Source organism: Hypanus sabinus, chromosome 28 (genome assembly GCF_030144855.1).
Source record: "Hypanus sabinus isolate sHypSab1 chromosome 28, sHypSab1.hap1, whole genome shotgun sequence".
Lineage (NCBI taxonomy): Eukaryota > Metazoa > Chordata > Chondrichthyes > Myliobatiformes > Dasyatidae > Hypanus > Hypanus sabinus.
The window spans coordinates 44,034,875-44,047,634 of record NC_082733.1 but is presented as its reverse complement, the minus strand read 5'-3'; the positions used below and the strand labels follow the sequence as shown (position 1 = coordinate 44,047,634).

Below are 12,760 nucleotides of genomic sequence, written 5' to 3'. Positions count from 1 at the left end.
TCCAGCTTTATGCAAATCACACCTACTCCTTCATCCCTTATACAGATTATCTTCATCCTGAAGTGATCCCCGTTGTCAAATTGGCTGAAACCCTTCCACCTGCAACAGCTCTTCAGCCACACATTCTTTTGCCTTACCTTCCAATTCCTACCCTTGCTAGCATGCAACACGGAATAATCCTGAGATTACAACCCTAAAGGTCCAGTTTTTTCATCTTCTGCTTTAACTCCCAATATTCAGTCTGCAGGACCTCGCCCTTCTTCCTGCCTATGTCATTAGTACCAATATTGACAACTATCCCTGGTTGTTCTTTGACTCATCAGAATTTCCTGTATGTCTGGAGACATCCTTGATGCTGGCAACATCACACCATCTTGGAGTCATGGTTGTTGTCTGCTTACCTGTATCTCTCTGACAACTGAGTTCCTACCTCTACTACTCAGAGAGTTTTGACTTTTCTTGTTGTACAACAGAGTCAGTCACCTTGTTGCTGGAACTTTCCCCTAAAAGGCCATTCCCCCTCAACAGTGTTCAAAGTGCTGTGCTTGTTGCCAACCCTACACATATTCTGTGGATGGTAGCATTTGTAATACGATTTATTTTAAAAGAAATCACACCGTATGTGCAAGTTTGTCATTAACATTCACACTCACCACTGGAGCAGTCTGTTCCTCCCCAGCCAGGTTCACACTGACAAGTGTCTGGGGAAACACACTTGCCATGCATGCATTCTTCTGTGCATAATGCTACAAAACAAAATGGATACATAATGTATTAATATTAACATGGTTTAAATAAGATTAATCTAAAATCTGTAATGGGAATCTAAACTTCTAACTGTATTAAATCTGAAAGATTTACTATCATTAGTGTTTTTATAAAAGTAAAGATTATGTAAAAGTTGCTATTAATAAAAAAATCGATTTCCTATTTTGGAGTTATATCTGTGTAGTTCTAATGGGACATGTCCATAATATCCCTAATGCAAGTGGATGTCAGGAGCTCCTAAATGAGGTAAGTTAATAGCTGACACATCATCAATCCATATTGCTTTAGATTTAGACCATTTCTTTTACTTGTTTTCATTTGAATCGTTGTACTTACATTGTTAAACCCATACTGTAAAAGCAGGCACCTGGTCACAGTTAATGTTTGGTACCAATTTACAGAATCTGAACAACAGTAAAAGATAACTTTTTGGATTTGTCACTTCAACTAGGTATATGTAATGGCACCTTAACAATTTCCACTTTGTTTGGCCTTGGTATCTCTTTCTAGTCAAGTGGGCCTGAAAACAGCACCTGGTCTTTGCCAATTGAATAGACTTTACATTAAAGAATAATAAATTATTCAAGTTCATTAATAGAATGCTAATTTTAAAAAAACATTTTTACAACTGCTAAACATTGCAAATATAATTACATCAAAAGTTTTGATGAGTCGTTGAAATTATAATTTAAGCAAGGGTGCAACTTGGATAAATATAGAAAAATATAAGCTTGAGTGGGCCATTTGGCCTTTCAAACCTGTTCCATGATTCAACACGATCATCCAAATTCTACAGCCTGTTCCAGATTTCTGTCTATATCCTTGATCCATCTGGTCCTTAGGAATATACCAAACTCTTTCTTGAATATATTTAATCATTTGACTTCAACTACTTTCAGTGGTAAGGAATTACACAAATTCACTGCTGTCTGGTAGTGGATGAGAAGGAATTTCTTCTCATCTCAATCTCAAATGGCTTAGTCCTTATTCTTGATCTGAGATTCCTGCTCCTGATCTGGGACATCCTTCCTGCATTGAATTTGTTCAGTCTTGTTAGAATTTTGAAGGCTTTGTTGAGATTCCCTTTCAACCTTCTAAACTCATGTCTCATCATTTTCCAATCTATCATTATTCAAATAATGATCTGCCTTCTTGTTTTTATTATTGATACATGCATATATGTAGCTGAAGCTTCCTCCAGGCTACTGTATAACTCTTAAAACCCATGTTTGCTTTTCTGTGTTCTAAATCTTCAAAATCTTTCTCTTGGTTAATGTTGCTCAGCATCTCAATTGACATGGATGAGTTAGACCAAAAGGCCTGTATCCATGCTGTACAACTCTATGACATGTTTCATTTTATTCCTCTCTTTTACTTGATCCTGTGTTTCCTCTTTTGTGAAGATAGAACCAAAGTACAAATTTAATTGGCATGCTATTTCTTTGTTCTGCATTATGTCCCTCTGTTTCTAACTGTAATCGATGTATATTTGTCTTATCTAATCTTTTTCCTTATCACACAGCTGAAGAAACTTTTACAATCAGCTCTGATGTTCTCTGCAAGCTTACTCACTTGCTCTATTTTCCCTTCCTAATCAACCCCTTTGTCTCCTTCCCACTACATTTTGACCAGACAGGATAAGCATGACAAACAAGAGAAAATCTGTAGATGCTGGAAATTCAAGCAACACACACAAAATGCTGGAGGAACTCAGAAGGCCGGGCAGTATATATGGAAAAAAGTACAGTCAATGTTTCTAGTTAAGACCCTTCAAAAGGACAGATTAGTTTACTTTATTGTCACCAAACAATAGATACTGGTGCGTACAGTGATATTTGATTCTGTGCTTCACGCTCCCTGAAGTACAAATTGTTATGAGTGCTGAACAGACCTGATGGAAATGGGGTGAAGAGTTAACCATTCCCCCTCCCCCCGAGAACTATGCTGCTATTGAGAGAGAGAGCTGAAGAACAGAGGTAAAGGCATCTGCTACAGATAAGAGAGAGAGAGACGACTTATTTATGTATTATGGCTTCTTCACTGATGGAAAGGTAAACAATCCTTTCACTGCAAGGACGTTACTTTGCTCGTTAACATTCCTAAGGAGACAGCAGGAGTGGCCTGATTTGATGGACACGGTCATTTTGAGTTGATGGATGGCTGATACCCCATCTCTCTCTCTCTCTCTCTCTCTCTCTCTCAATTGCAACACAACCATAACTACCTCAGCACACATGAACTGAACTGAACTCTATATTCTTCTATGACAATTCATTTACTCCTAGACATTGATAGAGATTGTTTATTATTGCTTATTATTATTCCTACACTTCTATGTTTATTATTGCTAACCTGTTTTATATGTATATTTGCATTTTGATATTGTATTGTGTAGTTTACTAATAAACACTTTTAGTTCTCAATACCATCAGACTCCAACGGATTCTTCTATTTCTGCTGGTCTGTAAACCCAGTTACAGGGTACGTAACAAAATCGAATTAAATATAATAAAAATTTAAATTATAAATCATAATTAGAAAATAGAAAAGGGAAAGTAAGCTAGTGCAAGTCAGGTCCGGATAAGTCAAGTCAGATTGTTTTTTTGCTAAGAGATATAATTTTCAAAGCTATTAAACTTTACAGATTTTTAAATTTAATCATTATGTAATATCTCATACTACTGTAACCCCCTGGGTCGCCTCAGGCTCGCTCAGCTCGTTCTTGTCTAGGGGGAGCAGCCTTCAGCCCCGCCAAACTGGGTAATCAGCTGGTGTGGATGCTGTGTGATGTCCCCGCCTCACCCAAAAACAGACAGTACACCATATGCGATTAAATGAGTACAATTTATAAAGGTTACCACAACCAAGTGATTAATAACGATACAGCATACATGAAGAGAAAACCAAAGAAAAGGCGCCAAACTTATCAAAGTCCAAACCACTTCGTGCACAGCCGTTGGAGCTCAATTACTGAAGTCTTCTGGCCACCATTCGATCCCCTCCGAACTCCTCGACTCGCAGCTCAGGACTCTCCGAACTCCTCGGACTCTCCAAACAGCTCAGGACCCTCCGAGTGGTCAACCAAGCACATCTAGCTTCATCCCCCCCCCCTTCTCGGAGAATCTCCCGGCCTCGGACCCCCCTTTGGGGTCCAATCCTCACCCAGCTTAGAGCATTGCGTCCTCTCTCTCGACCCCCTCGCGCCGATCTGCCCAAAAGCCCGTCAACAAAAGCTTACAGACTCAGAAGAAAGAACATTAATCCCCATTTGGTTTACAAAGGAATACCATTCTCGTTATCAGTAAATTAGCATTCCTGCTAGTTAACAAAAAAGAAGAAACCCTCTTTACACTACCCTGGTGGGATTTGTACTCAGATATTTGGAGAATTTAGCCTGCACCTCTGGACCAGAAATACTACAATGACTCTTGTCAAAACTCTTCTGTATTTGCAAAATAGGACCTCTTCTCCAATCTTCCTTCATTTTCCAAAGTGTTTGTATCACACATTGTTGCCTAGTACATTTACATCCTTCTTTCCTTCAGTTACGTCTAAATCCTTTCAATCAGGTTTATACAAAAGCCACAACTACCACCCCCTGGAAATTTTAACACGGGCCTTCTCTCATCCATCATCTATACAGTCTAGCTCAACAGAATTCACTTGGTTCTACTCTCACTCATTTAATTTCAGGTACTACATATCCATGTATGATTCTTCTTCTTGCCTCCACAATTCACCTCTCAAGTTCCATCAGGGGTCTTAGATCCTCTTTTCAAGGTCATCCAGATTGTGATAATACTCAACATTAGCTTGAGTGCTCGGTGGAGGCTGCTGATGCTTGTCCTGCTGGTGGGGGTGGGAGGGTCACTGCCTTGCTGCTGCTTGCGCGTGAGGGGGGGAACTGGGGGGGCTTTGGGTTTGTAATGTTTAACTGTTGTTCATTCTTTGGGGCCCTCCTCTGTTTTTGTGGATGTTTACAAAGAAAAAGGATTTCAGGATGTATAGTGTATGCACTTTTCTGACGTTAAATGCATCTATCAAAACCTACTGAAATCATGAGAACACTATTCACATCACTTTTCAGTTAGGAAGATAAATTAAGTATTTATATATCTTAAGTGTTGTCAAAAACAAAGCATCATTGGCATAAATGTAAGCTAGATTACTACAAAACAAATGTTTGAAATATGAGTGCAATTACTTAATGATATTATAGTACAGAAGACTTCATATGCTACTTTTTAACAAACTAGTTTTGTTTGACTGGTTTAATTGAAAAACTATGGTCAGTTGCATTGATCTGATAATATTAGCATTCTTGGCATGGTTCTAAATTTAGCTCCATTCAAGCCTGCAATAAAAATTACCTACATTGCAACCTGTAACCATGCCAGCTCAGTAGTAATGTGATTAGCATGAATTATTCTGGCCTTCCCAAGGTCAAACAGCCAGTTAAAACTATTTTGCAAAAATACGTCTGCATGAAAAATTTTAAAACATTTCACTTAAAACATTTCAAGTTCTACTAAATTAATTCATATAGCATAAAGATGAACAGTACAGCAAAGGAACAGGCCTTTAAATTATAAAATAAATGACCAATTAATCTCCTTTGCCTATAAAATGTCCATATCCTTCCATTTTCCTCCACATTCATGTGCCTATCTAAATATCTCTTGAAAATCCCTAATGTTTCTGCCTCTACCATCATCCTAGGCACCCACCTCTCTCTATGTAAAAAACTTGCTCCTTATATCTCCTTTGTAATTATTCCCTCTCACCTTAAATGTATGCCCTCTGGTATTAGACATTTTAGCCTTTGGAAAAAAGCTGTGTCGACTCTATCTTTGCCCCTAAAGTTTGATACTATTGTACCCAAATAAGTTGAAGTTACAATTTAAATTATTCAAAATTCTGTACTCAAAGTAACATTCACATCAGGGAAAATTAAATAATTATTCATGCAGTTACAGAATTGGGAGATTAACTGCAGGTAAAATGGACAAGAAATCTCTTGTGTTCACTGGTGTCACTGCAAATTCTGAAATCTCATACTGACAATATCATTAATGGTTCGTCTCATGCTGTAATCTGAAAAGTAAGGCCATAATTTTGCACACTGCTTAGATAATATAGGTGTGGAACTGAGTCCACATATGGCAGCCAATGAAACCAGAAACAATTATCAATTATCAAGAGCCACTGCAATCACCAAAATGGTAACATCCATTAGAATTATGGAAAGTGGGGAGACCCAAGACTTCAATCACTGAGTTCAGGCAACACAGAGAGCCAGAGCTCCATATATTAACTGCCTCTTTTGAACTTGTAATGAATGTGTCCTTGGAATAATCTTTCTACCTGGATCTCATCAAGGAGATGAGGTCCAGAAATAACTTGTCTGCCTTTCAGAAAAGCCATCTTCATTGAAACAAATACCACCTGACTTAGTCACAACTTTATCATAATATGAGGTCCTCTGTTTCCAAAGCTGTTACTTCAACGGAACTTCCAGTTTCACAGAGAAGTACAATAGATAATTCTTTTCCTCAGACCTTAAAGCAACCTGAAATCTTTGTGCCTCAGCCAGCACACTATCAGAAGAAGAATATTTTAAGCTATTCAACTCATCTCAAAAGAGCTCCTTAGAATTTAGATCCAGTTTAGAGAATTAATTCCTGTTCCAGGCATCATGGTAATAAATAAATTACTGTCAAACTTGCTAGATTAAGCCAGGATCTCATGGTAGATATGTCTTATGACCATAAGACCATAACACATAGGAGCAGAATTAGGTCATTTAATATCAGCATCACTTATCAAAATGAATCAAACTCAACAATCAATTTTTAAACAATTTAGTTTTTAAAGAGATTTGACCTGAGATAATGAAGCAAAATTCAGTTCAGACTGTCAACATAGATAGCTATAGAGGACAAGTATCACAACTGATCTCCAACGCCAGACAGTCTGGGAATACTTATCAAGATATTGCCTGTGGATTTGTTGATTCATTGATTAATCAATGCACAAAAGCAGATGCCCATGAGGATAAGAGGTCCAGGGGGTAATTGCAAAGGGAGCAGATTCAGCAATTCCCAAAGTTATTTTAAACATAATCAATTTAAAGAATGCAGTGTATTTCTGGTGAATTAACCTACAATTTTTAAACAGCAGCAATCCTAAAATTGAATTATCATTACATTGAAGGAAGTTTGAAAAACAAGAAACTGAATTTATACTGTCAGCATGAATAAAAATGCTTCAAAGAGTTATTGCTATATTTGTATGAAAGATAAACAATTACAAAGATCTTGTGATATTGCTACTGAAGCACTACATTTTAATTGTATAATAATATTTTAAATAACTTTTTAAAAGAGAAATAACATTGTTTCATTTGAAGAAAAAATGGTATTGCAACCTTTCGTTCATACACCTTAGGAACTATTTTTGGTTTGTTTTAAATCAGTTTTCTGTGATAGTTTAGGCAGTTCTTTCAAGAAGACATGCACTTAACTCCTAATTCACCAATGTTCATCAAAAGTAAATTAAAATCCTCCTATATCTACTGAGACCATGATGCCTTTGTTAAAAGAAACTCAGAAAAAAAGCAAATTGTAAAAGGCACAAGGAAAACCAATCACAAGATTAACCCAAGGATACAATTTATGTTGTCTGTATTTCTCCATAACCTAAACTATTTGCAGAATTCCACCAGAGCAGGACTTTTTAAAGTGCTGATTAACTCAATATAAAACTTTTGTGAAAGTCGATGACAGGATTAAATGAGTTAGGGTCTGAGGCCTTATAAGGAATAAAGTGGAAAGGGAAAGAACAATCAGAAAAAGAAGTCTTTTCATTAACCAATTATCATGGGTGTGATTCTTCTACAACGTAAAGGGGAAGTTCAAAGGAAACCTGGGCAGTTTTGAAATGAAATAACCTGTATAAACTGGGAGCAACACTAGGATGGGTTGTATTCAGACTCACAATCAGAGGTACTTACATGGAAGTTGGAATTACGGTTATTTCAGATTTAAAACTGTATAAAATTGATAAGTGCAAAAGCTTCAGCAGTCTGTGATCATTTATTATAATCCTATATCATATATTTCCTCTGTAGTTTCTTCAAATATCTTGTATTACTCATAGCATGTTACCTAACAACAGTTGCATTATTTAGTTTCAATAATGTATGTAAAAAGAATTATAAGTTGTGTATTTATGATTCATGTTGCATTTAACTACTCCAGGATAGGTTTAGGGCTGAATACAGTTTACAGGCATCAGGGAGGTCCACCTATAACTGCAAATGCTTTAAGTCTGACTGCTAAACATAACAAGTCAGACAGCACCTAAGGAGAGAGAAGTTATCAACATTTCAGTATGTAAGTTAGTTCTGATGAAAAGACATCAGTCTACAACACTTAATTTTGTTTCGTTCTCCACCAATGCCATCTGACCTCTAAATTTAATTTCTTTCCATCTGGCTAATTACAGGAATGTGAAATAAGTCTCATGGCATTAAAAATAAACTGGCATTGAATTGAAGAGTATCCATCTGTGGAAAAACAGAGGGGAACTTCAGTTTTAATTTTTCCTAGGTTCACAAGCTGAGTGTGGGCAGGATAAATATAATTTTATATTGCATGTAATGTTATTTTAAGCTATTGTAATGTATTGTTTGTGGCTATGTTTTTGCCAAATTACAGACATTTCTGAACTATGGAATAGTTGTCAAATGGTCAACTATGACCCATTTAGTTTCTTCAAAGGGTGACAGTTGAAGGACATTTCTTAATCGGCTAAATTGTGCATTTCCTGATGGCTGAAATCGTTTATTCACTCTGTCTCTATATATCTCGCTTCATGACAATAGATCCAGAGTCACTCAAGTGCATTCTGAGACTTCTTTTGTGGTAAACATCATTTAAGATGAAGGCACATAAAACATGCATGTTCGTGAATTTAAAATAACAATAATGTGGCTTCGTAAATGTAACTTGACAAAATGAAACAGTGTCCACTAGTGTTCACATACAGTTCACCAACAGTTGCCTCCTTAACTTACCCATGTGGGTGGTTAACTTTTCATTTACATGGTGTAATCTGGTGTTGCTGACCATGACTGTAAAACAACAGGATTAAACTTCAGAACTGCTGACCTTTAGGACCTTTCAGTTACCATACGTTTCCCATACATATAAATGCTGACAAATGTCAGCAATATCACAGAGTGATAAATGGATGGACTAAATTAGCTATTTTAAAGCTAAACACGTCACTGAACACCATTCGTCACAAAAAAACTATTTTCTTTTCTATTTTCTTTTGTTGAGCATGACAAAAAACCTTTTGTTACTACAATTGATTGCCTGATAAATTATTTGTTTGATCCTTTCTTTCTGATCATTGCACATGGATAAAATTGAATACTGCTAGCCACTTCTGGAGGCTGCACAAAGAGATCCATTGCAATCTTATATACTGTTGGCATCAGCAAGAGTCTAATTGTAGTTGCTATAGAACAGAAAAATGATTTAATATGAATTGTTGAATTCAGTGATATTAGTATCAGTATGTTCAATAGCATTAAGTTCTTTTATTACTGTCAATTTCCTTCAAGGAATGTAATTAATATTGGTTCCTGCACTGATTCACCAGATCTCAACCTCTGTACTCTGATAGTCCAAAAGGCTACATTTAACTTGCATCAGGTCTGTCAGCTTTTGTGCTACATTTCCTATGAGTTTATATGCTCATTCATTGGACTAAGCATTTTATCAAAAGACCTCTGGCAGGTAAATGCATGGCTGAAGAATTTGAGCAGGGCCAGGGATTCGTATTTCTGCATCATTGAGACCTCTTCTGCAGCAGATGTGACCTGCACTTGAATCCAAGGAGGACCACTATCCTCGTGGGTAGATTTGCTGGAACTGTTGGGTGTGGTTTAAATTAATATGGCAGGGATGGGAACCGTAGAGCTGGAGATGAGCCAGAAGGTTTACAAGTAGATGATGTAATATGTAATTTGAATGTAAGGAAGGACAAGCCAATAAACAAAAAGTTAAGTTGTATCACAGCGGCAAAATTCATAAGGGTGAAGAATGCAGGACTGAAGGTCTGTACTTAATTGTTGTGTTGCATTCGAAATGAGGTGGACAAACTCAAAGCACGATTAGAGATTGGTTGGTATGATGTTGTGGTCATCACTGAGTCATGGCTGGAAGAAAGTCACAGTTGGGAGTTTAACATCAAGGGATATACTTTGTATTGAAAGGACAGGCAGGAAGGCAGAGCGGTGGTGTAGCTCTGTTGGTAAGAGATGGAATTACATCTTTAGATGAGGTGACGTAGGGTCAGAGAATGCTGAATCCTTGTGGGTGAAGTTAAGAAACCGCAAGGGCAAAAAAAGCATTATGGGAATCATATATAGGCCCCAATAGAAGCCAAGATGTAGGGTTGAGATTGCAAATGGAGCAGGAAAGGGCATGTAATTAGGGTAATGACACGATTGTAATGGAGGACTTCAATACACAAGGGGATTGGGAAGATCAGGTTGATGTCAGATCACAATGGGGAATTTGTTGAATGCCTATGAGATGGCTTTTTAGAGCAGCTTGTGTTCGAGCTACTCAGAGAAAGACTATCGCAGATTGTGCATTGTGTAATAACCCAGATCATATTACGGAGTTTAACATAAAGGAAGCCTTTGGAGGCTGTGATCATAATATGATTGAATTCATACTATTTGAGAGGGAGAAGCATAATGCACATGTATCAGTACCACAATGGAATAAAGGGAATTAGGAGGTTATCCACGTGGATTGGACAGGAATACTGGCACTAGACACTAGAATACTACAGCACAGTACAGGCCCTTCAGCCCTCGATGTTGTGCCGACCCATATATTCCTTAAAAAGAAGTACTAAACCCACACTACCCCCATAACCCTCTATTTTTCTTTCATCCATCTGCTTGCACCCACAACCCTCCATGTAAAACACTGACCCCTGATGTCTCCCCTAAACTTCCCTCCCTTAACTTTGTACATATGCCCTCTGGTGTTTGCTATTGGTACCCTGGGAAACAGGTACTGCTATCCACCCTATCTATGCCTCTCATAATCTTGTAGACCTCTATCAAGTCCCCTCTCATCCTTCTATGCTCCAAAGAGAAAAGTCCCAGATCTGCTAACCTTGCCTCATAAGACTTGTTTTCCAATCCGGGCAACATCCAGGTAAACCTCCTCTGCACCCTCTCCATAACCTTCCTATAATGAGGTGACCAGAACTGAACACAATACTCTTAAGTGTGGTCTCACCAGAGATTTGTAGAGTTGCAACATGACCTCTCTACTCTTGAACTCAATCCCCCTTTTAATGAAGCCTAGCATCCCATAGGCCTTCTTAACTACCCTATCAACCTGTACAGCGACCTTGAGGGATGTATGGATTTGAATCCCAAGGTCCCTCTGTTCATCCACACTCTTAAGTAACCGACCATTAACCCTGTACTCAGCCTTCTGGTTTGTCCTTCCAAAATGCATCACCTCACACTTAACCGCATTGAACTCCATCTGCCACTTTTCTGCCCAACTCTGCATCCTGTCTATATCCTCTTATAACCTTCGACAAGCTACAGCTCCATCCACAACTCCTCCAATCTTCGTGTCATCTGCAAACTTACTCACCCATCCTTCTGCCTCTTCATCCAGGTCATTTATGAAAATCACAAAGAGCAGGGGTCCCAGGACAGATCCCTGCAGCACTCCACTCGCCACCAACCTCCAGGCAGAATACTTTCCTTCCACTACTACCCTCTGCTTTCTTCCTGTAAGCCGATTTTTTATTCAAACAGCCAAGGTTCCACTGATCGCACGCCTCATGACTTTCTGGATGAGACTCTCATGAGGGACCTGGTCAAATACCTTGCTAAAATCCATGTAGACCACATCTACCGCCCTACCCTCATCAATTTCTTTTGTTAACTCTTCAAAAAACTCAATCAGGATCGTGAGACATGACCTTCCCTTCATAGAGCCATGTTAGCTATCCTCGAGTAGATTGTACTTCTCCAAATGCTCATAGATCCTATCCTTAAGAATCCTTGGTAGGGATGATGGCAGAACAAAGTTGGCTGAAGTTTCTGGGAATAGTTCACAAGGTGCAGGATAGATAGGCCCCACAGAAGTTGTTGTTTTCAAATGGCAGAGGTAGGCAACAGTGAGTAGATAAGGGGATGTTAAAGACTGCATAAAAACCAAGGAAAGGGCATATAAGGTAGCAAAAAGTGAGTGGAAAGTTGGAGGATTAGGAAGCTTTTAAAATCCAAAAAAAGGCAACTAAAAAAGCTATAAGAAGGGAGAAGATGAAATAGAAAGGAAAACTAGCCAACAATATATAGCAGGATACGAAACGTTTCTGCAGTTATATAAAGAATAAAAGGGGCATGAGAGTTGATATTGCACCACCGGAAAATTATCTTGGTGAGGTACTAATGGGAGATAAAGAAGTGGCAGATGAACTTAATGAGTAATTTGCTTCAGTCTTTATCGTGGAGGACACTAGCTGTATGCCTGAAGTCACTGTGTGTCAGGGAGCAGGAGTGGGTGCTACTGCTATTACAAAGGAAAAAGTGCCAGGCCAACTCAAAAGTCTTAAAATGGATAAGTCACCTGGACCAGATGAATGACATTCCAGAGCCCTGAGAGAGGTTACTGATGAGATAATGGATACAGTGGTCATGACCTTTTAAGAATCACTTGATTTGGCATGGTCTTTGAGGACTGGAAAATTACAAATGTTACTCTACACTTTAAGAAGTGAGGAAGTCAAAGAGAGGAAATTATAGGCCAGCTAGCCTAACCTCAGTGGCTGGGAAAGCATTGGAGTCCATTATTCAAGGTTTCAAAGTACTAATGATAGAATAAGTCAGAGTCAGCATGGTTTCTGGAAAGTGAAATTTTGCCTGACAAATCCGTTG

General features: G+C 38.2%; 1 protein-coding gene across 1 annotated transcript in view; it reads right to left on the bottom strand.

Moving 5' to 3' along the window:
* megf11 (multiple EGF-like-domains 11) overlaps window positions 1–12,760 on the bottom strand; it is a 398,256-nt gene that overhangs the window by 293,211 nt on the left and 92,285 nt on the right. The window contains exon 5 of the mRNA XM_059953080.1: window positions 654–746. Coding sequence (XP_059809063.1) covers window positions 654–746 — 93 coding nt within the window. The remainder of the gene's footprint in view (window positions 1–653; window positions 747–12,760) is intronic.